General features: G+C 52.7%; 11 protein-coding genes across 11 annotated transcripts; 6 read left to right on the top strand and 5 right to left on the bottom strand.

Annotated features, from left to right (window-relative positions):
- Positions 1 to 173: 173 nt before the first annotated feature.
- Positions 174 to 3,271, bottom strand: HD553DRAFT_330939 (poly polymerase catalytic domain-containing protein). The gene is made up of 5 exons (XM_046181995.1): positions 2,398 to 3,271; positions 2,103 to 2,330; positions 1,836 to 2,025; positions 678 to 1,762; positions 174 to 610 (listed from the first exon to the last, which is right to left on the bottom strand). Exons 1-5 carry the CDS (start codon positions 3,064 to 3,066, stop codon positions 470 to 472), a joined length of 2,313 nt encoding a protein of 770 aa, XP_046038517.1. The 5' UTR covers positions 3,067 to 3,271; the 3' UTR covers positions 174 to 469.
- Positions 3,272 to 3,895: 624 nt separating this feature from the next.
- HD553DRAFT_340226 (uncharacterized protein) lies at positions 3,896 to 4,265 on the top strand (the record flags this gene model as incomplete). Its single annotated transcript, XM_046182522.1, has 3 exons — positions 3,896 to 3,920; positions 3,983 to 4,049; positions 4,130 to 4,265. 3 exons carry the CDS (start codon positions 3,896 to 3,898, stop codon positions 4,263 to 4,265), a joined length of 228 nt encoding a protein of 75 aa, XP_046038518.1.
- A 675-nt stretch (positions 4,266 to 4,940) lies between these two features.
- HD553DRAFT_367497 (lysophospholipase) lies at positions 4,941 to 7,207 on the top strand (the record flags this gene model as incomplete). Its single annotated transcript, XM_046184126.1, has 10 exons — positions 4,941 to 5,289; positions 5,358 to 5,385; positions 5,434 to 5,506; positions 5,566 to 5,702; positions 5,767 to 5,945; positions 6,021 to 6,116; positions 6,182 to 6,229; positions 6,292 to 6,387; positions 6,448 to 6,578; positions 6,651 to 7,207. The coding sequence occupies 10 exons, from the start codon at positions 4,941 to 4,943 to the stop codon at positions 6,759 to 6,761; spliced, it is 1,248 nt and encodes a 415-aa protein (XP_046038519.1). The 3' UTR covers positions 6,762 to 7,207.
- Positions 7,208 to 8,276: 1,069 nt separating this feature from the next.
- Positions 8,277 to 9,181, bottom strand: HD553DRAFT_328162 (cytochrome-c oxidase chain VI precursor; the record flags this gene model as incomplete). The annotated part of the gene is made up of 3 exons (XM_046181856.1): positions 8,277 to 8,311; positions 8,536 to 8,844; positions 9,097 to 9,181. 3 exons carry the CDS (start codon positions 9,179 to 9,181, stop codon positions 8,277 to 8,279), a joined length of 429 nt encoding a protein of 142 aa, XP_046038520.1.
- A 392-nt stretch (positions 9,182 to 9,573) lies between these two features.
- On the top strand, positions 9,574 to 10,534 carry HD553DRAFT_307391 (uncharacterized protein). Its single transcript, XM_046179412.1, has 2 exons — positions 9,574 to 9,869; positions 9,970 to 10,534. The coding sequence occupies exons 1-2, from the start codon at positions 9,638 to 9,640 to the stop codon at positions 10,143 to 10,145; spliced, it is 408 nt and encodes a 135-aa protein (XP_046038521.1). The 5' UTR covers positions 9,574 to 9,637; the 3' UTR covers positions 10,146 to 10,534.
- HD553DRAFT_189107 (S-adenosyl-L-methionine-dependent methyltransferase) lies at positions 10,413 to 13,449 on the bottom strand. The gene is made up of 10 exons (XM_046177004.1): positions 12,947 to 13,449; positions 12,681 to 12,801; positions 12,426 to 12,607; positions 12,185 to 12,295; positions 11,841 to 12,075; positions 11,704 to 11,771; positions 11,561 to 11,625; positions 11,161 to 11,491; positions 10,992 to 11,097; positions 10,413 to 10,921 (listed from the first exon to the last, which is right to left on the bottom strand). Exons 1-10 carry the CDS (start codon positions 13,232 to 13,234, stop codon positions 10,680 to 10,682), a joined length of 1,749 nt encoding a protein of 582 aa, XP_046038522.1. The 5' UTR covers positions 13,235 to 13,449; the 3' UTR covers positions 10,413 to 10,679.
- A 331-nt stretch (positions 13,450 to 13,780) lies between these two features.
- Positions 13,781 to 16,676, top strand: HD553DRAFT_307395 (uncharacterized protein). Its single transcript, XM_046179413.1, has 3 exons — positions 13,781 to 14,256; positions 14,415 to 15,061; positions 15,180 to 16,676. Exons 1-3 carry the CDS (start codon positions 14,185 to 14,187, stop codon positions 16,324 to 16,326), a joined length of 1,866 nt encoding a protein of 621 aa, XP_046038523.1. The 5' UTR covers positions 13,781 to 14,184; the 3' UTR covers positions 16,327 to 16,676.
- HD553DRAFT_281925 (integral to membrane protein) lies at positions 16,677 to 18,878 on the bottom strand. Its single transcript, XM_046178145.1, has 10 exons — positions 18,560 to 18,878; positions 18,459 to 18,478; positions 18,279 to 18,367; positions 18,148 to 18,201; positions 17,960 to 18,054; positions 17,861 to 17,879; positions 17,521 to 17,785; positions 17,359 to 17,443; positions 17,170 to 17,259; positions 16,677 to 17,092 (listed from the first exon to the last, which is right to left on the bottom strand). The coding sequence occupies exons 1-10, from the start codon at positions 18,659 to 18,661 to the stop codon at positions 16,907 to 16,909; spliced, it is 1,005 nt and encodes a 334-aa protein (XP_046038524.1). The 5' UTR covers positions 18,662 to 18,878; the 3' UTR covers positions 16,677 to 16,906.
- Positions 18,879 to 19,799: 921 nt separating this feature from the next.
- HD553DRAFT_322617 (uncharacterized protein) lies at positions 19,800 to 21,729 on the top strand (the record flags this gene model as incomplete). The annotated part of the gene is made up of 6 exons (XM_046181302.1): positions 19,800 to 19,994; positions 20,056 to 20,378; positions 20,445 to 20,464; positions 20,552 to 20,714; positions 21,235 to 21,401; positions 21,533 to 21,729. The coding sequence occupies 6 exons, from the start codon at positions 19,800 to 19,802 to the stop codon at positions 21,727 to 21,729; spliced, it is 1,065 nt and encodes a 354-aa protein (XP_046038525.1).
- A 1,518-nt stretch (positions 21,730 to 23,247) lies between these two features.
- Positions 23,248 to 24,110, top strand: HD553DRAFT_322618 (uncharacterized protein; the record flags this gene model as incomplete). Its single annotated transcript, XM_046181303.1, has 2 exons — positions 23,248 to 23,364; positions 23,436 to 24,110. 2 exons carry the CDS (start codon positions 23,248 to 23,250, stop codon positions 24,108 to 24,110), a joined length of 792 nt encoding a protein of 263 aa, XP_046038526.1.
- Positions 24,111 to 25,105: 995 nt separating this feature from the next.
- Positions 25,106 to 27,878, bottom strand: HD553DRAFT_281927 (uncharacterized protein; the record flags this gene model as incomplete). Its single annotated transcript, XM_046178146.1, has 6 exons — positions 27,551 to 27,878; positions 26,841 to 27,401; positions 26,690 to 26,752; positions 25,518 to 26,618; positions 25,382 to 25,444; positions 25,106 to 25,333 (listed from the first exon to the last, which is right to left on the bottom strand). Coding segments are annotated over exons 1-6 (2,133 nt in total), but the record flags the coding sequence as incomplete, so codon positions are not given.
- Positions 27,879 to 27,928: the final 50 nt, after the last annotated feature.

Genomic DNA, 27,928 nt, shown 5'->3' on the forward strand with positions numbered 1-27,928 from the left:
GAAAAGAGGTCAAGGGCAAGGCTAGGATCTCTTGTTGTCGAGGGGTTCGGTCTTCTTATTACGGGGAAAAATCAGCTTCCGCGCCATGGCCGACCTGACGAATATCGTCGACAAGGGCGCAACGGTCCTAGAGCTCTTTGAAAGGAAGACGAAACCGAAGGCCACGCTGCATACCGCTGGGGATGGATTAATACGTAAGAGAAAGGGCATCCTGATGTCACCCTCACAATCGGCTTTCATTGCCGGTATAACAGAAAGACAGAGACAGACGAAACATCGTAAAAAGTGCGTAATTGTCGTAACACGAGAAGTGGCGAAGAGGCGCGTCAAAGGGAGAGACACATGGGCAACCGTGATTATGTCGAGTTGGCACCTGGGTCTTATTGAGTGATTGGTAAAATCGATTGAAAGTAGCGAAGGTTTCTTGAGGGTCGGATCCGCAAAAGATCGTGTTCCCGGTGCGTTCCCGCTAGTACTGGTAGGTCTCTTGCATGCGAACGCGCAGGAGGTAACGGAGTCGGACTTGGGCGATGTCGTACGCGATGTACTCGTTGTACTGGAGGTAAGCGCCGTCGACCTTGGTATCGCCGGGAACCACACTGACATCAGGCTATAAGCGGACCATCAAAGTCAGCATATCAGCATCAAATCTCCCAAAAACTCGAATGAAGCCGTACCATCAGAGTCCCAGCGAGCGAGGGGTGAACGCAAGCGGCGTCCTTCCATTTCGACGGTCCCACCCTTCCTTTCCCCCAAGTCGAACTCATACCCTTGGCCAAAGCGTCCTCCCCAGCCGTGTAAGAGGCGTTCGTCAACTCGAGCATCGGATCACCCAGCTCGGCTTCGCACAGCAAGAGCAGCGCTGTCCCGCCAGACTGATGATGGGCGCAGTAGTTGGCCGACTTGCTGGACATGTCTGCGAGGTAGATACCCTTGCCGAACATGTACCCGCTGACGGGTGCTTCAGGTGGGGCAATTCGAAGACCTTGACCCAGAATTCCGGCAAAGTTGGTGACCCTGGATCCGTGCCAGAGCAGTCGACGGTTGCTAGAAGAAGCGTCCTTGACGAACGGGCTCGAGTCGAATCGCTCGAACTCGCCCTTTCGCTGGATACGGAAGATGTCTTGTACGGCGTATTTGAGATTGTGCGTCGCGCCTTTAGTCTTGGTAAGGTACTCGGCCAACTCGGTGAACTCCGCGCTTTTGCCGTCGAGAGGCTCCATCTCGTCCATGCCGAGAGTCTCGTACTGGCGATCGAGCTGGTTGAGATGCGCGCTGTGACTTTCGCGGTTGGCTTCCTTGAGCATGTCGCTAGCTTCCTTCATGTCAGACAAGCTTTCGAGCAGCTCGATCTCCTTTTTGAGACGCTCGTGCGAGTTGATGATGGGGGGACGGTTGCGCCCGAACGCGTGCGGGATGAGCGAGTAGTATCGATTCGAGATGGGTTCGACTTGGGCCTGACCGGGAGTGTTGATGACAGCCGCGAGATCCTTCAGAGCTTGGAACCCTCGACTGATCGTCCCCTTGCTGAGTTTGCCGAGAGGCATCTTTTCGGTATCGTAATTCATCGAGAGCAGAGCGTCTTGTTGGTATTTCTGGTTGAAAATGAGTTCCATGAGGTTTTGGACGGGTTTGGCGAGCGAAGAATCGGGGATGTCGTCGGCTCTCTCTTTGCCCTTGCTGCTCTGTTTCGATCCCGATTCTTCCATCTCGTCGTCTTCGTCATCGCTATCCGGCTGATAGCTCTTCTCAACGTATGCGTCTAACCAAAGATAAAACACTACTTCAGCTTCCCGACTTTTCCGAAGTCTTCCGCCGAACGTGTTACCACTTACACTTGTTCGCCTTCGGTTCCCCAGCCCGATCAGCCCACTTCAACCCGCTCTTATCCTTGAACTTCTTCTCGAAACAACTCATCGCGTCCATCAGACTCCCTCCGCCCAACATCGCATTTTGTCCTCGTTCGCCTACTCGACCCCAGCGCGTCCAGGTGAGGTAACGCGAGCCGGTTGGGCTTTGGACGAGCTATACGGAGCGAGCGTCAGCTGAAACGATCGCAAAAGCCCGCAAACCCGATAGTAAGAAGCGGAGGACCGACTCACTTGAATCTTGTAAAACTTGTTGTTGTTCGCACTAGCGTTCGTCTGATTCAACGAAGCGTCCCAAATCAATCCAGCAGGGTCGATATAGACGTGATAGTCCGTCTCCGGGCAGTGTTCGTCCAAAGGAACGTGGATCTTCTTTTGGGCGTTGGCAATTTGAGCCCGACCGACGGGGACGTTGACTTTCGCTTCAGATCGAATGGGTTTGGCGGCGGGTTTAGAAGCGTCCTGCAGAATCGTAAAGGCTGGGTCGACCGGGACGTCTCCAGCAAGCTGGAAATCGAGAAAGGCTTACGGATTTCGAGGTAGATGGACCAGCCTTGCCATCGCTAATGTCCGTGGTATCGATGGCAGCGGCGGTAGTCTTGGATTTTGGTTTGCCTTTCACATTCAACGCAGTGGCATCTCCGGGTCCGGGCAAGGCGATTCCATCGACCCCCTTGAGCTTCTTCGTAGGGGATTCAGACGGCCCGTCCTTTTCCCCTTCATCGGAAGAAGCTTCGGCTTGGTTCTCCTTGCGCTTGCCTTTGTCCTTGGTCGCTTTTGACGAGAGAGGTTGACGGGTCTTTGAGGTGGTCGTAGCGGTTGTAGCGGTGTCCGTAATAGCGGCTCCTGCAGCGGAAGTAGAGGTGACCGCCTTCCCAATCGCTCCATCGAACGAATGATCCTTCTCGTCCGCCTTGATCCCCGTCTTCTCCGTCTCTTCCAACCAAGCCAGTCCAACTATCGAGACATCTCCCTTTTCCCTCGCAGCGTTCACCTTCGTACTCCCTCCTTCGCTTTGGTAGTCTTTTTCCGTGGTGATGAGGATGCTCGTCTCGGGCGTGATCTTGGTAGAGAACGTTCCGCCGAGCGAAGTGATACGAGCTTGGATGGCGCCTTGAGTCGTACCTGAAAAACGGCCCGAGGTGGAGATGCTAATACCCTTCAAAGGAAGGGTCGATTTGGAGGAGGTCGATGTCATTACCGGTCGTTCTTGTTGATCTTGTGATTGTTTATTTTGTTGAGAGGAAGTGGCTGGTGGCCTCGTGAATGCCGATGATAGATCTTGATTGTTCTTCTTGTCGAAGCCTCTTGTCGTAACTGTTGTCGTTAGAGTCAGGAGAAGGAAGAGGGAGGTGCGGAATGAACAGGAATGAAAAGGTAAAGGTGTCGTTGTTGTTGTTATATACTCTTGCGAGGTTGAATCAGCTCGCTCTTCCCCGCTCACAATCTAATCTCCGGCAAAGGGTGATTCATCATTCTCGATCAGTGGGCAAGCGAACAGTCCAAGGTCAACAGCGGGATCAATTGCTTCCGAGATCCCTCTCATGCCTCACGAACCATATCCGCAGAACCTCTTCCAACTCGACCTCTGTCCCGGGCCTCTGGCTTACCTCTCTGCTTCTGATATCAAAGCTGCAGCAGGTGTGAAGGCTATTGACTGTGAGTATCACAGTATTCCGAAGTTATAGGACATCCTGGACAGCCAGCCGATCTTCCGTTAGTATCTAGCTGAATCCTTCCCTGTGCCAATCAGTCTTCTCGATCAAGCATCAAGGTCGCGACCGGAGGGGGTACTCGAAATATAGGGAGCAAATCCAAGAGGTGAGAAAAGTAAGGAATCATGACCCGAGAAACCAGGGCGGCTGACTTTGAGGCTCATCCAGGCAAATACCGTACTGTAGCCCTCTCGGAGACGGATCAAGGAACTTCAAGCGTCAAACACGTACGAGCCAAGACGCCGTGCTCGCCGCCCGCAGATCTTGCCATCTATCAATCCATCACCTTGAGAGGGTTCAATAAGCTGAACCATGGGCAAGCTTCCGAACCTTCGATGTAAGCCTACCCTGAGCTCATATTATATGTGGCAGTCCTGACCGGTAGCTGCCGGCTCTTAGCCATCTTCGCAAGTGCCAGAACATCGGACGAGGAGAAGCAATTGTCTCGGGCGACGTTCTACAGATTGTGAGTCCATACGTCAGATCAAACTGCGACCGACATCTACGCCCCTGAAGGATCCTGATGCTGTTTTACACCGTTTTCAGCGCCGTCTTTGTCGGATCATGCGTCTTCATCAGCTTGTTGGCGTCAAAGAGCAATAGCAGCGCTCGGGATACGAGACGGGCCGTCTCCTCCGCGGTCACACAGGTGTTCACAGATGGAGGCCTCAAGCTGGTCTAACGTGCGGGTCGACCGTGTTCGTCAGAGCCTACCATCGAGACTGCACGTCCACATCAAGGTATTGCACTAAACGAACGAGCAGATATGGTAAGTGCATCACTTGCTCTCCACTGAGTTCCGCCAGCCTGCTTTTACTGAGAACCACTTGAACGCCATGCAGCAGCTACCATCCCCGAAACTCAACGAATTGCTCGACATGGAAGCATATACCCCCTTTTACGGTACGATAGCTCAACGCCTTGACCGAGCCTTGTAACAGTAGTACGTTCAGCCGAATCTTTTCCACGCACACCTAGAGCATTATACCGCAGGGATGGTGTTGTAGTATATGCAGCTGTCCTAGATGAGATTGGCAAACCCGCTGAACCACCTGCGGTCATTCCGGCCCCCGGCGCGATGATTACGCGTACCAGCCCAGACTTTCTAAAACCGGCTATGATCAGTCAGATGTTCATCTTCATTATATTACGGCGATCGATATTCGAGATTTCCCTTTCTTTTTGCATGTCTGGACTCGTCAAAGTCAGACTTATCAGAAAGATCACAACTACTCGGACACTCGTGACAAGTTTCCACGCAAGCACCACTGCTCACAGAGACACAAGGCAACCAAGATCGAGTAGATTCAGCAGCTCGTTTTCAACAACAACATCAACTGCACGCGATCAACACGACATGCCGAGCGTCGTCTGGGATCTCATCGAGCCGGGCTTGCAAAAGTTCAAGCTCTACACCCCACCCGATCCTACCTACGGGAGGTATCTCACGAAGCCATGGGCGCCCGAACAGGCTCTGGACAATAATCCTACCATCAGGACTAGACGACGACGAGTCTTTTTGCACGGACGGGCAGCCCCGGATAGTGTGGATATCGAATTTGCTGAAGATATCACCTTGGTGCCTGAAGAGTTGAGCAAGGAGCGTATCAGAGGAGGAAGATGGGTGTATTACAAGTCGTGGGAGATGCAAGAAGAGAGTTTGACCAGCAAGGAAGGGCTTGGGGTGGATATTCTACTCGTTCACGGTGAGTGCTCGCCTTGCCTCTCCTATGTTTTCGACTGCAGAATATACTGAATTCATTATACGTATTAGGTCTGAATGAATATGGGCGAGTTGCGGAGTGAAGTGACGGAAGGAGCTTAGGCTGACGCCGTCAAAGAATAAACAGTGCTCGATACGCTCCTCACTGCCGTTATTTCCTCGAGAAGGGCTTCAGGGTCATCGTCCCGGATCTTCCCAGCGTGAGTACATGCTTAATGCTAGTTGGCACAGCTTTTCATCTGAACGTGCTGTCCTGCAGTACGGCCGTTCTACCGGAATCCACTCGAACTTGACCGACGTTCATCTGTTGACGGCTGCCGTTTACGTCGTGGCCAAAGATCTGATTGAAGTGGACATCGCTGATGGCAGGAAACAACGGGAAGTCTTCCTCACTGGGTGAGTCTCAATCTTTCTTGCATCTCTGATACCCCCTGTTGATCTCTAACTTGTAATCGAACAGCGCGTCGATGGGAGGTTGGACCGTTCTCTATTATATCATCACCTATCCTCCTACTTCAGACGTAGAGAAGATCATCTCGTCCGGCTCGGGTAGCGGCGTGGGGGATCAGCCGGCCGAGCCTAAGAAGGAGTATCGGCCCAAGATCGCCGGAGCTATGGTGCTGTGTCCTCTCGTTGAAGGTCAGTAAACCCATAGATCTTGCTATCTGGAGGACGTGCTGCTAATCTGTCGTTCCCGCCCTCCGTTTCATACAGTCGCTGCCGATTCTCGACCGAACGCTTTGGTCGAACTCGCTGCCAAAGCTCTCGTTAAGGTTGCTGCCAGCTTGCCCATGGCGGAAGCTGTGAGAGGTGAGTCAAGATGGCTTGACTTCCCACAGGCGTACCCGATCTCACTCCGAGATTCCCCGTCACAGGCAAAGTCAGCGACGATCCTAGGGTCGAACGAGAGTTCGGCGAAGATCGTACGGGTGATCGATTATAGTTCGACTAGTACCGGCAAGCTGACATGATCGCGTGATTATAGCCCTTACCTACCACGGAAAGCTTCGAGCGTCGACCGGGTTGTCTCTCTTGCACGGATTCACCGAATTACAGAAGAAGGCCGAAATGATCAAGCTGCGTAAGTTAGATTTTCGTAACAATAAATCGCGCTCAATATTGATACGATTCATACACACAGCCATTCGAATGATCCACGGAGACAAGGATCGAGCGACATCGCATCTCGCCACCAAGGCCTTTTACGAGCGCATCAGCAGTCCGGAGAAAGAGATCAAGATCTACGAGGGGTACGAGCATGTTATGACCAAGGTCAGCTGGGCAAAGTTTGGGGTATCAGGGGCGGATCAGAGAAGCTGATGACTGCGTGTCGAATGTGAATAGGTCGGGATCGACGAGGCGGACGATGCGAAACGCCAAGCCGTCATCAAAGATTGGGTCGGGTGGATGTGCAAACGAGCTACAATGGATAGGGAGAAGGCCGGATCGGCTTAGTCTCAACATCCATTATGATGATGGCGAACCCCCCCCCCCAGCATGTTCGTGATGGAGCGAGGAACCGAAATCTAAAGAGCTCAAACCCGAGTCCGGTTGAACATTGTAGCAATCCTTGCACTTTCAGCATTCTGCGATGTATATAATCTAAAGCTTCGCCATTGACCACGTTCCATGCCATCACTTGTATATCCGAGCGTCCATTCACCACTTTGCAACCTGGCGAATTGCTGGTGTTTTTCGCTTCCATGCAATGAAAGCCAAGACAGCATAACAACCCCTGTTTGGACAGATAGGGGCCTTTGATGCAAGCCGAGTACATACCTGTGAGGAAGGCGAGGGGGTGTGAATTCATGAAAGGAAGGCTTGTCTTGCCATATCTTTCAAGAGCGCCAAAGACAAATTGGTCCCCCCTTGTACTCTTCAAATATCTCTTCAAGGACGGCTGATCGGGCTAGGTTTGTTCTTGGACTTAACCGAGATCACCAATGGCGTACAGAATCTTCTTCCCATTCCTGACCAGCTCAATTTTCTCTCCCGGCATGGCGAGTTCCTTTCGATCGTTATTAAGGGTAAGCCCTGCTGTACCCTTTGTTGCTACTCGTGACTCACGACACAGTGCTCGAAGTCCGATATGGTCTCGACGTTGATCTCGTCCTTTCCATGCATAAGATGATAAACATAATAGGCATCATGTTTGCGATTCACACCAGTTCTGACCCTCTTCAACGACGATAATGGCGGGGCGACACTCGGGACTCTCTTCAACGATGACGACGGCAAAGGTGGGCGACGCCACGGTGGACAGTCTCAAGTCGATGAAGCAGATAGCAAGGAAGCTGCCATCCGCCAGGGCTTCTACGATTTCTTTGACGACAGCTTCGCTGGTAGGAGCAGCAAACCCAAGCTCAATGCCTATGAGCTCACCACAATGAGAGATCATTCAAGATTGCAATCTGATCAGAATACGTTGACCTGAGATTAACCAGGACTCGGTCATATGAAACGCAACAATTTCCCGCAGTAAGTGGTGAAGGGCTTTCACGCAAACGTTCGGATTTGTTTCAAAGATGCCCTCGTGATTTGCAATCTGCTTGATCGTGACCTCGATTATGATAAAGACATCACTCCCGTCAGACCCACTTCAGGGCTCAGCGAAGGTATAGGCCAGCTCTTTTGAGACCTTTCCATTTGTCATGTGACAGGCAAAGCGCCGCGGCCGAGAGCAGCTGCCCTGGCAGGACGTTCCTCCAGCTGCGCCGCCTGTTCACATCTCAATCCAGCAGACTTCACGTCGGCCATCCCGAGCGTCTCAAGGGCCAACTTCCCAACCCCATCCGACTCCGATCTCATCCCATCGCGTTCCATCTCATCTCATCGTATCTTCCCCACCGAAAAGTCAAACAATTACATCCCCCTCTCGATCCTCGTGGCTCGCCGCGCCCCAGCCGGCCCGTCCCCTTTTTCTTTTTCCTCTATTTCCCATCTATACCCGCATTTTCAGTATCCTGGGGTTTATAGGTTGTAGAGTTGTTCCTTGGTGGTCACGCCTGATGTGGGGTGGAGAGTGACGGGATAGGGGACGTGGATAGGTTTCGGGATCGAATAGGGCCAAAAAGGGCAGAATTTGAGAGTCCGATTGGCGTGAGTCAGAGGTGGAAGAAGGCGAGTAGGAAGGATGAGGATAAGAGAAGTGCAAAGGATCAGCGCCAATCCTCCGCGCACGCAAAACTACCTGCCTCGAACCGCAATCTGCAATACCGCCGAAACTCACCCAACTCGGTAATAATAGGCTTCAACTCGTCCAAATAAGCCTGATACTGTCCCTTGTTCTCGACCTTCTCCTTGACACCCTCCAAGATCCTGACAGCGGTCGCGTAATCGTCGACCTTTCTGGCCGCCCTCAGGGCAGCCTCGATGACCGAGGTGGAGGGGACGAGATCGTAAGCGAAACAGTTGTTCAAGCCTCGTTGGAGCTCAAAGACGTCCTCGACGTTGCTAAAGAAGGTCTGGTAACGTTGGTTGAAGGATTCGTAGGATTCGGTCTCGTGGGCGTGAGCGCCGCCAGAGTTGAATCGGATGGCTGCGGGCGTCGTCGGGAATCGGAATCGATGATGAGAAGATGCGACGCAGTTTGATCAAAGAGAATGAAGACGGTTGGTGAAAGGTGTGCGGACGATCCAGACGCCATTCCGAGGAGCCATAGAGCGCATCGAGATCAAACAAGCCAAAGATCAGCCTCCTCGCACCGAATAAGCTATCTCGATTCCCCAGCTCCGGTCCCATCTTCCAACCGCCTCCCACCGGAATCTCCGCCTGGTACGTTCCGACTCACCCGATACGGTAGGAGCCCTGACGACGGCAGCAGCCCTGAAGGCCGGTCGAGATGATCGAGCGATGGCACGTTGAATTCCGAACATGATGAGAGCTGTTTTATGACGAGGGTCGTGGCTTGTCAGTACGGCGTGTTCCGGCGGTTCCCCCTCCCGGTCGAATTGGTGGATTGACTGACCTGACGGAAGATTAGATGGAGACTAGAGAGATGGTATGAGTAGTGTTTGGGGGAGACAAGAATGGCCAGGATGGATGTGACCAACGTACCAACGTTATAGTCGAATCGACTGACATGTCATTCGCTCGCTCCGAGTGTTTCCGATTTTCTCGGGCTCAGACGCGCGACTAGCGATGACTGCTAGCTACTCTATCCGCGGTGCACATCTATCTCGAGGTAACTCCAACCCTTGCCCCTCTCACAAATTATTTCGGTCACGACAGGCAACCTCGGTCAAGGTCGAGATCGATAACCTGTACAACTCCGAGTGCTAAACATCACCCCGAATCTAGCCATTCAACCAAACCCTTAGAACTCTGCAACCATGGGTAAATCACTCCGAAACAAAGCTCAGACCAAATCTCGTCGTCTCAAACGATCCGAATCGTGGTACGGTCAACACGACACGGACAGGATCCAGCGTCTGAGCGATAGGCTATTGAAGCGCAAGGTCGAGCAGGACGGACCCGAGGGCGTCAAGCCCGAGGAGGTGAAGAAGAACGAGGATGGGGACGAGATCGTGATCGAGGACGAGGCGATCAAGGTGGAAGATGAAGGTGAGCAAGACCACCACCGCCTCGCACTTCTCTTACCTCGCGGCACTCCTCCTCTAACCTTTTTACGTGCTCTTCCTCCTTCTCTCTCTTCAACAATCAGACATGGACGCTACGACCACCCCTAAGAAGATCTCCACCTCGGGCGATCGAATGTCCCGTCGAGAAGAATGGCGAGTCTCCAAGGGCATGCCGATCAGGGGAGAACGCAAGGGAAAGAACAGGCAGGGAGGCGAGAAGGCCAGGAGGAGGAGTGGAAGGCCGGCTAGGAGAAGATAGAAGGGCGGGATAGGGTCATGAGATAGAGATTCTTCGTTTGAGAAGGGGGGCCTCGGTCATGTGGGAGGACGCAAAGGGGAAATGGGGAGATCACATTAGGATCTGGACCTCCGCTAGGAGCACCTGCACATCTCATCACCCCGTCATTGCAGCCGGAACTTCGACTCCCTGTTCGCCTCGGAACCAAACCTTCCACTCGATACGACCTCTTACACGAGCATTATCCGCTCAAGATCAACACCAGCATTATCTTCGTCTTCCTCACACCTGTACCGACCTATCTCATTTAGACGCCCGGTCTCCTAGTCCTAGTTGTTGTATACCCCAGCCTCTACCCTCAGGCACCCCCTTGGACTTTCCTGTTGGCTCATCTTTTCACTGTTGTTGTGTTATATTTATTATATCATCTGGGGTTCTAGTCGGCACCGCGATCATGGTCAGGATGGGCTATTAAGAACTTTCGCCACACGGTTCGCATGCAGACATCGAAACGTTAGAATCCGCATCTATCTCTGCGCCGCCTCTGTCCCTCCTCTACTGCGCCTGGTCGACCACCTCGAACGGATAGACCCCCTTGCCCTTCCTCCATCCAGGCGTCACGCCCATGACCTTGTACTGCCCGCCCATCCCGTCCTCCATGATCAACCTCTTGGCGGCATTCGCGATCTCCAACTTGCGTTCCCTATCAGGAGCGTTCTTGAGCAGTTTGTCTAGTCGAGGTGCGAGACCGAGTGAGATCAAAAATTCTCGTTGCGTCATGGGTCCATGCGGGTGGGCTGGGCGAGCACAATGATGAGTCAGCATTTGGGTCGCTTGGACAACTTGAGCTGCTCTGGATTTGCTTACCGACACCCTCGAGCGACTCTTTGAGATAGGCAAAGTCGACGTTTGCGGTCAGATCGGCGCTACCCGGATCATCAAAGACGTGTACGATCTCGTGTCTTCGGAAGGCCTACATTCAGACCATGTCAGCTGTGAGTTGATTGAAACCAAAGAGGCGGAACCCAGTACTGACTCTGAATGAATTGTCAAACGCCTTTTCGTCGCCATAGTCCACGACCAACCCGACCCCACCTACTCCCTCCGAATCGCTCGCACTTGACGTTTCCCTCCAGCCCCGCTCCTGGTCGACCACCTTGCCCTCGACCAGCTCGCCAATCATCCTCATAATCTCCCAACCTTCCTTGTTGATCTCGACCCGGTCGCCCACAGCCAGATCGGCGAATCGGGGCGATGTGGCTGGGAGGATCTGGGAGAGCGTCGAGCTCGTTCGCGAAAGTGCAAGGGTGAGACCGGAGTTTGGTTTGCGGAACGAGGGGTCCGTTTCAGCGGTTGACGGTTCGGCGCTATTTCTCGATGCGATTCGGCGGTCAGAAAAGATGTAGCAGCAAATACCATTAACCCAATCGTCTCACCTAGAACTGGCCGTCCAACCAGGATCCACATTTACATAGACCTCTCTCCAACCTTCTTCCGTTTTCTGATGACATCACAGCATATCAGCCTAAAGTCCATCATTTACAGCTTCGAGCGGCGTCTACTCTGCGACAAGACTCACCTGGAAGACGTTGATAGGCAGGGCATCAAAGAACTCGTGGGCGATGACCATGGTAAAGACGTCCTTGTCTATTCGTCCAAATCGTCAGCGATGAGATGATTAGATCAACAAGATAAGCCGTCCCTATCAGCACTTACCGACCGGGACCTTCCCAATCCATTCCTCAAACCTCAGATCGACCTCTCCCTCTTTCCTCTTGCCACCGGCTTCCTCTGCTTCAACATCGCCGACCCTGACGTCCCTCCCGCTCTTTCGTAAGCGATCCCGGATCCTCCGTTCTTGTTGTTCCCTCAACGGTAACGAAGTCTCTATCAGGCAGATCTGTTCCAGCTTGGACAGCGGCGATGAATGCGCTGGAATGGCCGCGAATGTCTGTCCGCGGGTATATCATAACGTGCCAGAGATAGATCGCTTAGTTCAGTCGATTGTGCTTCACCTGAGATTGTGGAAAGTGTACCAGTAGAAACAAGTGAAAACTCACCCTCAAGACATCGTCCATCAGAGTCCCCCTCCCCGGACCGAGCTCGACCAGCCTGATCCGTCCCGGTCGACCTTGCGCGATCCATTCGGTCGTCAAGAAGAGTGCTAACAGCTGCGTGCCGTGGACATCGATGACGAAAAAGAGATAGGGGGTTCGGAAGGAGGAAGATCAGGAGGGAAGATTTTAGCAAGCCTGCTCTGATCTCCTCATTCACTGCTCGGAGCTTAGGGCTGGGACTGACCTCTCCAAAAACCTGGCTGATCTCGGGGGAAGTGATGAAATCCCCCTTGCGGCCAAAGACGTCTTGTTTGATCTCGGCTAGGATTTTCGATTGTGCTTGATCTGTTATCGATGTTGATGATGTTGATGTCGATGATGTTGAAGTTGGGGCTGTCGGTGGTGACGATGTTGATACAGGTGAACCTGAAGCTGGACCAACAAACTCAGCCCCAAGCCCGCTTCCTCCACTCGCACGTAACGAAATCATTCAATTCACCTGCAGCCGCCGCACTTCCCGCCGAAACCGAACCTTGCGTGTAGTCTCTGGTGTAATATCCTTCTGTTGGATGTCCTAGGCATAGTCGCATGTAGTATGCTAAAGGAATCGGACCCGTCGCCTGCAACATAAAACGGAGACAAAGATCAATTTGTGATAGTCAGAGAGTCGTAATACGATAATGGGTTGTAAGGGTCCAGTAGCTACACAACTGTTACAACGGAGAATATGACTCCGGTAGTCTCCTATCTCGTATCAAGACCCACCCGTATAGAATCCCTTATGAGCTTGGCCAGATTCCCTCCCGTCCGCCTGATCTCCTCATCCGACAATTTCTCTCTACTAAATAACGGAGCGGAAGGAGGAGGCGTCGGAAGACCGAGATCCTGGAACGTTGGGATACCATCAGGCGGGGAGTCAGGTGATGTTGAGGTCGATTTCGGTTCGATAGTCGGAGGTTTGGATTGAGAAGAGTTGTACCGGCATCGAGCGGGATGGGTCGTTGTGGAAGCCCATATAGCCCTGGGATGCAGAATTCTATTTCGTATCAGCATGATTGACGGGCTCTTACGTCTGGCTTGACCATACTCTCAGTGAGCTCTGCAATAACGTCCAGGTCGACATGACTTGCAACCTCGAACATCGAACATCGACATGATCTACTGTACGCGACATTGATGATGTCCCTTTTTTGTCCCATGTCCCAGCTAAAAAGGGACAAATGTCCCGCTGTCCCAGGCAAAAAATCTCGAATTTTAGCGTTTTTACGTCACAAAATTACGTAATATCACGTAAAAAGCTAAACTTTGACCGAAGATAGCGAAAAGGGACATTTCCCAGACCAAACTCAAAAACGCTAAAAAGGCAAAGGGACATCATCATTGTCGCGTACAGTATCGTCACTTTCCCTTATCTGAACGTCGCCTTGGCTGATCGGGAGTAAATCTCGGAAGTAAACTGCTAGCGTTACGTCTTACGTCATGCGATAGCAGCAGCACAGCCCCCGAGCTCGGCCCGGGGGGGGGGGGGGTTTTGGCAATTCATGCAACCTCGAAGTCGAGTTTGAACGATGAACGACCTGGATGGGGCTTCAACTCGAAGGGGGAAGTGCAGATATACAAGGTAAAGTTGCAAGTAAGAATGTCGCATGTCGATTGTTCTCGGGCTAGTCGGGTACATACGGAGGATGCCGGGATGGTAGATGGAACGTGGGAGTGAAGAGAATGGAACAATCAGCGCAAAGGAAGCACTTGCCCGGCCGCCCATGCATGACCAGAGTACTCGCATGCACCGCTATCGTCGTATTTTGTTGTTCGTATGCTCCCAGCTTCTTGATATCTATAGCTGTTCTGATCTCTGTAACATCACCCCATCCTATCGTTTTCAATCCCCTCCACCATAAAAAGAGGCTCTCGTCGAGGTCTCTTGTCTCTTGTCCCCATCCTCTACCACTTCGATCTGTCGAGATAGAAAAGTATACTACCTTGAACAGCTCGCAGCGAAAATGACGTCCATCGCCATCTACCTGGTACCCGTGTACTTCATCGTCCTGTGCGTGCTTGTCAACTACATTGTCGTAAGTGCATCGACTATGGCTACACCGGTCTTGACCCCCTTGCTTCTACGGCTCTTTGAACCTCGTCTTACGATACGTCGATATCTGCGTAACGCGACTTGAAGCTGATCTCCCACCACTCAATCGATCAATCGAACTCGTTTGTTGCGCACACACAGATCCGGACATCCCCAACCCTCCGCAGCCGGCTAGCAACCTCGCACAAGATCCGGTACTGTATCCCATACCCTCTTATCCTTATCGGCTTACCACCGTCACCTGTCTCGACCACTACGTCAGGACCAGAGACGGCCCAACGGAGTAGTAATCCGGTCTCCTTCTTCTTCTCTTCCCTACGCCCAGGTGCATCCTCCTCACAACCCCGACAACAAGGACACGGACTAGGAGGCCGGACACGGACGACCTCTACCTCGAATTCGAATGCGACGAACAATAACGGTAGTACGATCAACGGGGTACCGGGGCAGGGGGACCCGTTGACGGATATCTTGGCTAGGCATTTACACCTCGGGAACAACCATGCGAACGGAGGTGGAAGAGGTGGGAGGATCGCAAGAGGGTTGGGCTTGGGTTCGGGTCGGGGCGCCGCAGCTTCAAGTGGGACGCCGACATCCAATACCACCCCGGCAGTACCCACGACAAATACTACAACAACATCAATTACAACGACGACGACTCCAGCTGTGAGCGGCCGAGTGATCACACGTGGAGGTAGGAGGTGGGGCCGGACCGGGTCTCAACGGTCGACCCAGACGTTACCGCTGTACGAGGAAGATGTCGGGGCGGAGGATGTCGTCTTGATTCGGTGAGTTCCGCGGTCCCTCGTCGCTTTTTCCCCCTCAACTAGTACGCGGGCATTGAGCGGATAGTGGCTGATGGTACCGGGTTGTGTTTTTGCGGACGAACTCGTTCTGATTCGATAGGAAACGAGAGTCTTTGAGACAGATGGGACGAGGCGAGGAGACGGACATTGTCGAAGGTCAGAACGAGGACGAGGACGATCAAGATAACGCTGGACCTAGCTCTCAGCTGCTCCGTGAGGAGGATGAACCCGGTCAAAGCTCGACGGATGTCGACCATGATAACAACGACAATGACGTCCGCTCAGACGAGACTCATACGGGCACGACCACCTCGCCCGCAGCCGATTCGCCTGACCGAGGTCGGACCCGAGCGTCTAGCGTGTCGACGTCTGATATTCCCGATCGAGGATGGGGAGAGGCGCCCAGTTACGATACCGCCGTGCCCCCACCGAGGTTTGATTTCGATATCGATCCCGAATCACGTCCAGCTGGTGGTCGCACTGGCAGCAGCAATGCCAATGCCACCGGCGGAGGCGGTTTCAGGGCGTTTGTCGGCCGTCTGACGGGTGGGAGGGCGGAACAACATCGTCGTGGATTCAGCACCGGTTCTACGGCGACGGACGATGATCGAGCGGGGCTGATGAGGATGTCGACCTCGGGTACGAGCACGGGTCGGAACCGAGGTTGGTCGAACGCTTCGTCCATGCGAAACGTCTCTGGTGCTTCTACGCCGGGGATGATGAGCCAGGTCTCCCTCCTCTCCGTCAATAACAACAACATCAACAACTCTCAGCCGATGACCCGGTTCTCGAGCCGTTTGTCTTCCTTTGGAGCAGTTACACCTATCTCGGCCTCGTCCTCGGTGATCAACCTCAACGGACCCATCTCCGGGCCGTTACCGGGAAGCCTCATCCGATCTTCATTCGACGCACCACGAGCGGGCTTTTCAGCTAAGCAGGTGGAGTTCCTCAGCAGCACGGATAGTCTGGGCAAATATGGCGTCAGGGTGGATGTGGATGGCAACCCGATCGACTCTGGGATTGGGATGGGTAGAGCGAGAGGCTCTAGCGTAGGCTCGACGGCAAGACCTAGCGTTGATGAGGGTGCGGGTGTTGGTACCGGATGGAGAGCTTTGGCAAGGGAAGAGCAAGCGGCAGCCTCTTCGTCGGGGACAGTGCCGGCGCCCTTACACATACAGATCCCTCGAGCGGACGACGTCGAGATCGAGGTCGTCCCTCCCACGCCCACTATTACGTCCGGACAATAAGTCGGCGAAGAAATACAGACGAACACGAAGCGAATATCGAATACCCGACCTAGCCCGGTCCAATAACGACACACACATACACGAAGAATTTGCTGGTACCAAGGTTGTTTTAAGAATGAGGGACGAGCCTGTTATGACCACGACCGAGTAGGATAGACGAGCGCAAAATGTACTGTCAGACAGAGAGGAACTCAATCTTGGGAAAGGTTGAACTGGCCGGATGAACATGGCAGCGAAACGTAACACAACATATTGTCAAAGTGAGGTTCTTGGCTAGGCCATATCACAAGTAGTTTGTCATCAGCAAATGAACGCACTCGAACCTAATATGCACGACATAAATAGCAGATAGAGCCCTATGAGTACCTGATGCATGAGCTTGAATGCGACCATCGTAGTGCCTTGATATGTGTTGATTATCGAATCGCACCAAAGGGTATATACGAACAACCTCAAGACGCACCACAACCTATATATCATACACTTTTCCTGCCTACTAGATCCTGCCGTCGAAGCGAGGAGGGTGAAACCTTTATGCACGCAGAGACCTTATCCTCCACTCTACCTTGGAGGAAGGCTTTTACTTTTTGACCTCCTGTACGGCCTCGACCGGTCGTTCACCGGTTTGTGTAAGATCAGGGATTGGTGTAGCAGCGTGATCCACAGACGACATGTCCTGTTCGTCCTTGATGACTTTGGTGTCGGCCCGGAGGTACCTGGCCGGCCAGAAGTAGATGTAGGTCGTCACTCCCAAGAAGAGAGGCAGCTAGCGGGATTGGGGCGATATATTAGCCCCTACGCGGTCGGAAAGCGGTCAGTTTTCGAAGTAGACAAGTGACTCACGGTATCCAACAAGTAAATGTAAATCTCGTGCGTAGCGAGATACCCCGTATAGCCTTCACTAAGCTCGACCGCGCGGAAGACGCTTCGGATCTACCACAACCGATGCAAAGGACGTTTCGCTAATGATCAGCCGCTGTGTTCCTGATCGTCGATATCACGTAAGAAAAGAATAATCTCTGCTAGACTTACCAAAAACATGGCACAAGTGAACCCGAGAGCCCAGTACAGGGGTTTCCACCAAGCCATCCCCCAAAGCTCCGGGTCCCGTTTATACCTGCGACCGGCCATCGCATCCATGATCAGCCCCATTTGCCTTGGATCATACGCAGCCGCGCAACCACAGAGACTCACGCTCGGATCCCGAACAAAGCCCAGAGACAAGTAAAGAACGCGAAACTCGCCAACTGGAGACAAATCCCGGCCAAGAAGATCTTTTGCCCCGCATCCCTCATCGCGGGTTTCTGGGAGATGGATAGTCCGCCTCCAGCAGCTTGGATCAGGAAGGTCGCCACGTCGGAGAGGACGAAGAAGAGGGTGACCTTGTTAGGGCGGACGGGTCGGAGGTGTCGGTCGCCGGAAAGGTGGGAGACGATCCGGCCGAGGAGGATGTAGTCGCCTGAGTTTCGGGATGGGGGTGGTTTTGGTCAGTCGTAGATCGTGTCAAGCAAGAGCGGACCGGGATTTTGCTTACCTGCCAAGAAAGCACATGGCTACCGAATGGACATTGACGCAGTATATTGTCAACCTCTGTAAGCGCTATTACACACCGCCCTGTGCCCAGACAACTCACCGAGAGCACAATGAACAAGTACTGTACGATGTAAATGGTCGTGTTATGCGGGTCGGACCTGAACGGAATCCTCATACACAGCCCAATACCATAGCCTACGATGTGAAGAAATAAGATTAACATTAGCTCATTGCCTTGAGGGACAGTAGCAAGACAAATAGTCTGTGATAGGAAGTAGGAAGACTCACAGTAGCACCCGATGACGAGGCACAAGAAGTATTTCCCTCCATACCGGAAAAATTCTGGACAAGATTGCCTATCCATCAGCTCCTTATCTCTTGCGGGATGACATACCATTGACTGAACGATCCGAACTTACGGACGGTCAAGAGGATGGCGACTATAAAGTAGAGGACGAGCGCGGTGATAGCACCCCAGATGACGGGGATGTATCGGAGCGGGTTACATCTGTGTCGAGTGAACAGGATCGAGATCGAAATCACAGAGTCATGAATCAGTATGACAGTAACAAACTTGTATGCTATATGGGAGAGCTCACCGATCTTCGCTTGGGTTCGCCTATAATGAGATACGAAACAATAGGCAAAAGGTAAACAAGCACGATCCCGGTATTGCCTGTTGCTGACGACCCGGACTCACGAACGGGTCTTCCGCACAATACGACCTCTGAGCATTTACAGCATTTGCCCCTAGGAGCAGTAGCAGTCCTATCGAGAGGTTCACGAACGAAGACCGGGGCATGGTGGTGATCGATGATTGATTAGAAGCTAGGGTTTACGGGGGCGATGATCTTTCGGCGGCCAGAGATGGTGGCCGAGTTTGAATAGGCCACGCGAGGCTGGGGTATGCGGTGTGTGGAGTTATGAAGGTATAGGCAGATAGGCAGACGCAAGCCGATGCTGCCTGTACGATTATGAGGGAGATCTGGTGTTGTTTGAGATCTCGTCGATGTCAAGACGATTCTGCATCGAGATCTTGCGATCTTGGCAACAATTGTTGAATTCATCGTTCGACTCTTGGGAATCGGCCTCGGCCCGGGCCTTACGGCAAGTTCAGGGTGGCGTTCCGTTGTTCCCTCGGCAGTATCACGTGATCTTGCGCGCTCCGCCTCCTCGTTTCAGCCTCTTCAACCAACCCAGATCGATTAACCCTGTCGTCGCATTTCCTCGAAATGTCACCATATTACGTGCTCCACTCCACTCTCAGCGCTTCTCCCAGTCTGTCACAACGATAACATCAGATCTATTAATCCCAGCGAGCCGCCGTAAGACCCCCCTGCACCCACACCTTCGCCCGATAACAGCGGGTTTCGTTCACATTCTCCACATGCCGCGGAAAACACGCCATCCGAGTCCATCGTATCTTGTCTGTCAGGTTTGTACCGCAGCAGAGTCGATATTGTTAATGTACATTTCGGCATCGGATAATTCATGAGACGATCACGATTCCCTTGTTCAGCCCCATATCTTGATGAAAAAGCGTCATATCGATCACACCCGCTTAGTGTGACGGTATAATCCGACGGCAAGTGGTGTGACGCTGATGCAATGCCGGTGGCGGCTGCCGGATCTGGACAAGGGAATATACGATCCGGCTCGAGGTGTGTATGGCGTCGTATCGTGTGATCGAAAGAGATTGGGGAAAGGCCTCATTAATCGAGCAAGTTTGGGGAAAGGACCCCCTGACCCTCTCTGTTCTCCTTTCAGTCCGTGAGGAGGCATTGAGTAGCAAATTTAGTCCAGTCGAAGCTGTGGTGTACCACGGCTATCTATAAATACGCAGTACAGCCAACTATGGTGTCCTACTGCAATTTTTGACGGCCTTGATCAATCCAATACTGTCCTCGATTTCGCCACACGCTGTCAGCAAATCCTTCAAGATGTCCACCCTCATGATGACTGCGACGTTTCCCGATCCTACTGAAGACCCTGACCAAGACATTCCAGCTCTACTAGAGTGTCTCACCACATGCATACGGTCTACCCTCAGGCCTACTCCAGTCATATCCTACGATAGGATAACAGGAGCAATTACCGCGACCCCACAACAGCATTCGTTCCTGCCGGACGACATCGTTAGTCGAGGCATATTGCAATATGCGCCCAAGTACTGACAGATCTTTGACCTCCTTATAGGCAGAAGGCAATTACCATCTGTTGTTTAAAGTGACGGATCAGGATGCGTTGCAAGTAACGGCTGTGGGCTACTCGACTCTGCCCAACAATCCAGGTCCAATCAACAACTCGTGGAGTCTGGAGAACTACGGTCCATACTATGCGAATTGCAAACTTCTGATTGAATCGGTGATTGAATCGACTGTCATCAAACGCTACGAAGAGCTCGGTGCAGCGAAGCAATTCCAAGACAACAGTCGAAGGACATACTATAGGATGCTTTCGGAGAGGCAAACGTCCGTTCCAGATCTACAGGAACTCATCATCCAGGTTCACAGAGCACCGTGAGTCAAAAAAACGCAGCTCATTAAATTACAATGGTGAAACACTGATATCGCACCACTATGCAGAGATGTGTCCGGCTCACAGAGTAAGTCTCTTGCTTCTTTTCCAAAACTTTCATTCTCGCCCTTTCGACTAACACTCGGGGCCTGGCCACTCTCTCGTGCATCTACAGGAGCAGACACCGCATCCCACTACAGTTCGATGGGTTCAGGAGCTGCAACTGCAACTTCTGGTCAATACCCCGCCTCAAGTCGCTCCGGACCCGGAACAGGGACGTCCAATGTGTATGCTACCTCGAACCCATCCTCAGGAAACTCCAACAACCGCGCACCGAGGTAAAAGTTTGGACTCGGACAACAAGCGGAGAGACACCAGCGATAGGAAGAAATTCTCAAAGGCAAGGACAAGGATAATTCAATTAGTGACTGCGAATAGGGACCATAGAGTGTACATTATCTCCTCCTGTTCCCCTTCAGAAAATACTTACTCCAGAAAAATGATCATGTTATTGCTCAGAGAGAGAGAGAGAGAGAGATATCATTCTTGTGCGGCGTTGCGTGAATATATGGTCATATCCCGAATCTCATATGCAAAGCAACTCGGTACACATCGTGATGGAATTGATCAGCGGACTACCCCTTGATCGCTTGACTGTATTCGCCACCACTCCAAAGACAACGTAGAAAGTTACCCAGACTACAATCGCGAGATGTCGATGTCATCATTCGTGATGGCGGACGCCATCTCGAGGACGACTCACCCCTGTCGTCACTCATGCTTTCGTTCCAACACCACTGCAGTCATACCGATCGCTAGGGGAGCAATACTATCGCCAGTTCCCAATCACTACAACAGATGTCGCAATTCTTTCGTCTTCACGCCTATTGCACCTGACCTAGGGTCATCCGTGACTGATTATCCTGGCGTATGGGCGGACCCGTCAAGTACAGGCCATACGAATGTCGGCAATTTCGACATATATTGTTATGGGAGAACCGAGAACGTCGATCATGCTGGTGACAGTCAGCCGAAGAGAGCTTGTTTCACAGTGACCCCATCTCGCGCCATCCGCCCAACCTCCATTCATTTGACGGAGTCAACCCCAACACACGCTAAGAAGCTGCTTCTCCTCCTATACAGCATTCTTGCACAGAAACAGCTATATATACGCTGCTCGATCCCCCCACTCTCTGCAGTCCGTCTAAGGCCCCGACCACGATTTCATGCCACAGTGAAGCGAAACTTTCATCTCATCCCAATACCAAGCGACACCCTCTCCTGACTTCGAGCTATCCTGCCATACACGATGAGCCAACAAACAGTCAACAACAGTCGGCTATAGACACCTGAGCAGAAGCCCTCCAGAGTGAATGTATTATTGTCTCGAATCGCATCGTGAGCTTGTCCTGCCAATACCCTCCAATCAGCTTCATCTGTTAATCGGCTTGGTCTGTTCGTAGAAAAAGGGTGTCTGATAGTTGCAATTTGGTCCACGCCCGGACGATAACGATTCTTCGGACCGGTGCAATCTCATGCGAGTGTCTGTCTCGCCAGAGAATGAGCCGAAAAAAGACGAGGTAATCAAAAGGCTGGGAGCACTCGGATATTCTCTGGGCAACCCTGGATTCGAGAAGCCTTGGAGTCAAATGCTAGGTTAGAGCAGTGATGAGAAAATGGAGACAAATCCGATGAATTCTGCTTTCAAAGAAAAACATTACTTCTAGCTTCTCATGGGGGCAGCCCTCTGGTGCTACACATGAGCTGGTGGTACATGTAGAAGAGCCAGAGCGAAACACCAAGGCTTCCGCTAGGCGAAGGGAGTCGTTCATGTCGAGGCTCTCCAAGATCATATCGCTGAGTTCGCCGCGCCCTAGCGAGGGAAGCAGTGGCCCTTCCGGGACCTCAGACTCGTTCGCCGACTCAGGAACGGCTGGTGAAGAGGGAGAGGGCCGCCTGGGTGAGGTGGCTGGACGCTCAGTCCTACAAGAAAGTGACTATCAGCGCAGATTGTCGATGTACTCAAAGGAGATCGAGCGACACACAGGGGACACGAACAGCGAGACGAGCTCAAACGGCAGACATTGAGCAGAACCCCCGCCTTCCCAGTTTAGGATGGGCTTCGGGAGGTGAACACATCAGAGGTAACAAGAGGACAGCATCGCGTAAATTCAAACTTTAAACCTTCAGTCATGGAGAACGATAGATAGGGAAAGAAGGGGAGGCACAGAAGGAAAAACAAACCATTACAGCAAGTTATCTCATGTACCATTAGTTAGAAGAGATACGATTTGCATGATCTTCGGACGTTGAGGTTAATCGATTTCCGGTACTGCTGTTTGGAACAGTATAAGTATGCGTGCGGACTGTTCCATACGGGGGTCCACCGTCAAGGGACAATCAACAATGCGGTGAGGTCGCTTTCGTCGGGCAATCTCCAGGACGGTCACACAAGAGTTGTTTGAAGTGCCTCGACAAAGGGAAGCAAAAATGGAACCCTGGTTCTCATCCTTGACATAAATACCGACACCCAAAGTATTTGACTGAGAACCCAAAACCTCAACGCCCCTTATTGCGCTTGATCGGATAGCGCGCGCGTGATTAACTTTGTCACTTTGTCGCCTCTCGTCGCCATTCCTCAAAGTCGCGTGATGAACAGATGGGTTTCCTTTCAGATGGCAAAGTTGTGTGAGACCACGCAAGCGGTATACCTACAGGCGCGGCCGGTCATGCTGCATAGAATACATATATGCATATATACGTGCTCCCAGTTCCCGTCTTTCCGGTTGGCTTCCCCTCTCACCTCGTGTGTTGGTAACACCTCGAACCCTATCACAGCGCAAGAACAGACTTATCCAGCTCTTCTCCACCATGTATGACCGTGTGATCAAGAGCCTCAGCAACAATCAGTCCAGTCCGGAGCCAAATTCGCCCATCTATATCTGGTCAGCTGCCCTTCAGAACGCTTCTAAAGGAAAGGGCCGTATTGTTTGTATCACATTCGATCCGCGTTTTCGTGCATGGTGGCCCTTCGCTGATGTTACAAGGTCCATACACAGGCTGAGGGAGAATGGCGGATCTACTTCAAGGATGAATTGAGGGATCCTTGGGCCGAAGATCAAGGTGTCGACAGTGTGGAGATCAAGGGCGAGAAAAAGCGCGCTATCGTCCGTGAGGAAAAGCTGATGGCGGTCAGACTCGACGATTGCTTCAAAAGTCCGACCTTCGAGGCTGCGTGGTCGCATATGCTCAAGATCACGGAGTACAAAGTTGGAGCCGAGAACGACGGTACCAGCAGCCGGAGTACCAAAATGGGGACGGTGCGAGTCACTTGCGTGTACAAACGTCACAAGTCATATAGTTTCAACTTTGGTCGAATGAAGGGTACATCCAACAAATCAGGCAAGCCCATGCTCATGATCAAGGTCAAGGCTGTCGACGCATCTGATGAAGATCCTGACCCATGTGGAAGCGGTGTCCTTACTGGATCAATCAACAGCTCGTTGCGACCTCCCGCAGATCCGGGCAGCATCGCTTTAGACAGTGCAACCGGATCGCTGAACTGGACGCTTCCGCGTACTGAGGGACTTCCAGATTTCTCTGTGTTTCAACTTGAGGGGAAAGACAATCACGATATCACTCTCGAATCTCGCCTTCCTGACCAGAAAACACCACAGAGATCCATCTCGGCTGTTCCAAGCGTGATAGGCTCGCTCGAAACGATCACTCGCTAGTGGCTTCGGAATGCACTGGCGAAACGATTCCGGATGGCAGTTCGAGCTTTAACGCCTGAACAAGACAACAGTGATGCGATCGTGGGACTGGTGTAGCCCTTTGTAATGGACATCAAATCGAGAATATATACAAAGATTGTCATTGTCGTACAGTATTACGAAAGATTTAGTTCCATGAAATCAAGTCTAACTCTGGATAGAAGAAGCCAGAGTGATTGCTTCAAGTTCAGGATTGGGCGCAGCTTGGTAGGGCCTCACACCAGAGAGAATACAGCAGCAGGCTAACCAGGCTGAGGCGCAGTCCTTATAGTGGTCAATCAAATCCCCACTCGTGGCGCTAAATGCTTAAAGAGTCTCTAGTACATATTATAATGTTCTCCACTGACAGACAGCCTCAATCTGACAACCTATTGCTTCGATACAAGAGAGAGAAGATATATATCGCGATTGCGCGATAGACCGCATCCTAATCACACCTCACCCCTCCCTCTTCCTCATCGCGTCGCTCATCCCGTTCACGACTCGGGATTGAAGCGCCTAACCACCTCGGCGACGGCCGCCTTCGCGCTCTGCGTCGCTGATCGCGTCCTCGTATGTGACGGCGTAGTCACCAAGGGCGGCAAAGACGCTCTCGTCGTCCGACTTGACTGCGGCAGTTGCGGTTGTTGTTGCGGGATCGGATATGTAAATCCTCCAGCCGACCCTCCAGCGGGTGTCCCAGGGACGCTCGTCATGTTGTTACTGCCATTGTTGGGGTTGACCGCGACAGGGTTACCCAGGGTGAAGTACGAGTTTTCCTCGGACCCAGGCTGGACCGAAGGCGTCGGCGCTTGCGAATGCGTTCTCGACGCCTGCCCGGTGTGTGCATAAGCCTGCACCCCTTGCACGTACGCATGACCTTGACCTTGACCCCCTCCCGGCAACGCCGACGCTGATGCCGGCATCGCAGGCAAACCCGGCGCCATGGTACCCGTCATCATCGTCGGTGACATCAACCCTCTCTCCCGGTTGATCAACGCCCTCAACGCCGCCACCCATTTGATTTCCTCCTCCTCGCTCGGGGCACAGAGCTTGAAAGTCCTCTGCGGTGTAATCACCTGGAAAGCGTGCTGAACGACCGTACCCTTTTCCCCCTTGCCTGATGTTCGGGTTCGGGTTCGTTCTCGATCTCGGTCCAGGTGTAGATGACGAGGTTTTCTCGGACTCGTCGGACTTCTTGCTATCTCCCTCGCTTCGTCTGAATCGGAATCATCTGTACCCATAGGCTCGACGGGTTCAAACTCGATTGCATCGAGGATGTTGCTGAGGGGGATCTGTCGGTGCACCTTGGTGTCCTGAAAGCAGGCAACGTCGATGGTCAACACACTATATCCTCATTCCATCACGCGCACCGGATCCTGCACTCACCATGTGACTCTTGGTGTAGACCAACTCGCCGCTGGTCAAGACGAACCACCTCTTTCTCCACGTCTTCTTTCCCCTCGTTCCGAGTTTCATCAAATACCCGTTCAGGATCACCTTCTTCGGGTCCGTCTGGACGGGTCTCGGGGAGACCATCCCACCTCCGGGAGTAGGCGGATGACCCATGGGCGAAAATCTCGTGGTCGGGCTCATCCCCATCATCCCGGCGATGTTGGCATTGTTCCCATTGCCCTGCCCGAAAGACCGAGGCGCAAACGCATCGTCCTCTTCATCCGACGAGGTAGGGATGAAGGCTTGCGGCAACAGGCTCCCTGTCGTCATTGTGTTGGTGTTGCTCTGGGACACCGCGCCGTTGTCGACAGGGATGGAGGACACGGACGAAGTCGAAGGTTCCCTTTGTGCCGAGGTCGTCCTGATCGGCATCCCTCGAGCGCGATCAGAGACCGTCGGCGTATTCATTCCGCTCGTACTCCCACCGTATCCTCCACCCGACGGACTCATGCTCTGATCGCCGACTGCTAGCCTGTCCAATTGCGATTCGATCCCTGGGATCATCCCCTGTTGCTGTTGCTGCTGACCCCCGACCTGCATCGAGTATCCAGGATGAAGGGCTATAGGTGTCTGCGGCTGCGATCCATACATGGCGCCACCGAGCGATTGCGAGTGCGAGTGAGAATGCGAGACCGATCCACCTCGCTGTGGGGTGTACGATCCCAGCGACATTTCCGTATATCCTGGCGAGACGCCGTATTGCCCAAACCCTTCGGACGAGCTCATCCCTCGATTCGGGTTCCCCATCGACGTAGAAGCCGCGGGGACCGGAATGCTCACACCGCCCGAACCCCCAGGTCCAGCTCCTCCTGTAATCTGCAACGGGCTTCTAGCCTTCTCATCTCCCTCCGCCAAATTCCTCCTTGCGTCATTCACTGCGTGAACCCAACTCTCCATTTCCCCTTGCGACGTCGCCCTGACGTAAAAGGTCCTCTTGGCCGTGATGATCCCGAAGGCAAAATTGTGCTTCTTGAGCTGAACAGAGACGACGCTGTGGATATCTCGAAGGGAGAGGATCTGGCAGAGCATGTATTCCTAGTGTTTAGGTTTAAATTGCAGAGGTCAGCGACGTTATTGATACAGTGACGGATAGAGATACGGCTTACCTTTTCATCACGATAATAAGCCAACTTCTCCGTTCGGAGCACGAACCACCTCTTCTTCCAATTCTACCACAACCGTCACAGACACCAAAGCCAATCTCATCAGCATCCTAGCGAATTGACCATATCGCATAGCCTAACCCTCTGAACTCACCTTGCGCTTCTCGCCCTTCTTCAACAGATAACCACTCTTGATCACCCTCTCCTCGTCCATCCCCCTCTTCAACTCTTCCCCATCCACCTTTCTCTGCCCTGTAATCTCTTCTTCTTCCAACTCGGTCCCCTCTCCCTCGAGCTCGCCTTCAAACTCGTTCTCGACATCCTCGTCGTCTTCTTCAAGTTCGCCGGGAAAGACCGTAGATCGCTCTCCACGTTCTTGGATGGACGAGAGGACACTGGAAGCTCCTTTAGGGGGAACGGAGAGGTTGCTACCTCCAGCGGTACCGATGATGGAATTGTTGTTACTGGTACCGTTGTTGATGGTGTTGTTACCGCTGGCGGTACCGTTCTGGTTGCTGTTACCCATGTTCAAACCCCCCGACGCTCCCACGCCGTTTCCATGCAACCCAGCTGACAAGTTGGAGACGTTCCCACTTGCGATAGGAGAACCGGCGGTGTTCATCAAAGGTGGTCCGGCGAGTGAAGATTGAAAGGAAGAGTCGGATTCGTTGCCTGATTGGCCTATGGGTGGTGGTGGGACCGGACCGGAGGAGCGCTACGAAGGGGACAGTGGGTAGAGAAGATAGTTACAGAGTATATCGTAGTTTGAGTGACAAGTAGGAGACGGTAGAAGTGAAAGCAGATAATCAAAGACAAAGATCAGCTCAGCCCGAATCTCTTACGCGCACCTCAGCCTCGACTTACCCTTCTCGGTCGGGGAGGTTCAGCCGATCTCATCGACAACTTCCTCTCAATCTCGCCTCTTGTTGGGGGAGCTGCGGGAGCCGCTCCCGGTGACAAAGGTCCTGCTGTCCCGGGCATGGTCGAGGTGGTCGATCACAAGAAAGAGGGCGAATGACGAATCTTGGAGGTGTTTGGTGATCTGATCCGGGCTGGTTCGACTGCGCGGTGTGGTGGACGCGACCGAGGTCGCCGTCGAGTGTGATTTCAAGATAGTTCTGGCTAGTTGTTCATGTACGATAGTATTGAGGGTGTCGTTTGTACATTCGAGTGCGAGTTTGAGGTGTTTAATGTAGATGGATGGATGGATGGATGAACGTTGAGTGATCTAGTGATCACCCT

The sequence above is a fragment of the Filobasidium floriforme genome, assembly GCF_021052385.1.
Source record: "Filobasidium floriforme strain CBS 6241 chromosome Unknown HD553scaffold_5, whole genome shotgun sequence".
Lineage (NCBI taxonomy): Eukaryota > Fungi > Basidiomycota > Tremellomycetes > Filobasidiales > Filobasidiaceae > Filobasidium > Filobasidium floriforme.

Coding starts and splice junctions, on each gene's coding strand:
- HD553DRAFT_330939 (XM_046181995.1), bottom strand. CDS start 3,066: ATGACATCGACCTCCTCCAAATCGACCCTTCCTTTGAAGGGTATTAGC. Junction 2,331..2,397: donor GTCCATCTACCTCGAAATCC/GTAAGCCTTTCT, acceptor ACGATTCTGCAG/GACGCTTCTAAACCCGCCGC. Junction 611..677: donor CGCTCGCTGGGACTCTGATG/GTACGGCTTCAT, acceptor GTCCGCTTATAG/CCTGATGTCAGTGTGGTTCC.
- HD553DRAFT_307391 (XM_046179412.1), top strand. CDS start 9,638: ATGGGTAAATCACTCCGAAACAAAGCTCAGACCAAATCTCGTCGTCTC. Junction 9,870..9,969: donor GATCAAGGTGGAAGATGAAG/GTGAGCAAGACC, acceptor TTCAACAATCAG/ACATGGACGCTACGACCACC.
- HD553DRAFT_189107 (XM_046177004.1), bottom strand. CDS start 13,234: ATGCTGATACGAAATAGAATTCTGCATCCCAGGGCTATATGGGCTTCC. Junction 12,296..12,425: donor TCAGCCAGGTTTTTGGAGAG/GTCAGTCCCAGC, acceptor CACGGCACGCAG/CTGTTAGCACTCTTCTTGAC. Junction 12,076..12,184: donor TGATGGACGATGTCTTGAGG/GTGAGTTTTCAC, acceptor ACCCGCGGACAG/ACATTCGCGGCCATTCCAGC.
- HD553DRAFT_307395 (XM_046179413.1), top strand. CDS start 14,185: ATGACGTCCATCGCCATCTACCTGGTACCCGTGTACTTCATCGTCCTG. Junction 14,257..14,414: donor TGCTTGTCAACTACATTGTC/GTAAGTGCATCG, acceptor GCGCACACACAG/ATCCGGACATCCCCAACCCT. Junction 15,062..15,179: donor GAGGATGTCGTCTTGATTCG/GTGAGTTCCGCG, acceptor CTGATTCGATAG/GAAACGAGAGTCTTTGAGAC.
- HD553DRAFT_281925 (XM_046178145.1), bottom strand. CDS start 18,661: ATGCCCCGGTCTTCGTTCGTGAACCTCTCGATAGGACTGCTACTGCTC. Junction 18,479..18,559: donor ATTGTGCGGAAGACCCGTTC/GTGAGTCCGGGT, acceptor ATCTCATTATAG/GCGAACCCAAGCGAAGATCG. Junction 17,444..17,520: donor GCTTTGTTCGGGATCCGAGC/GTGAGTCTCTGT, acceptor GGCCGGTCGCAG/GTATAAACGGGACCCGGAGC.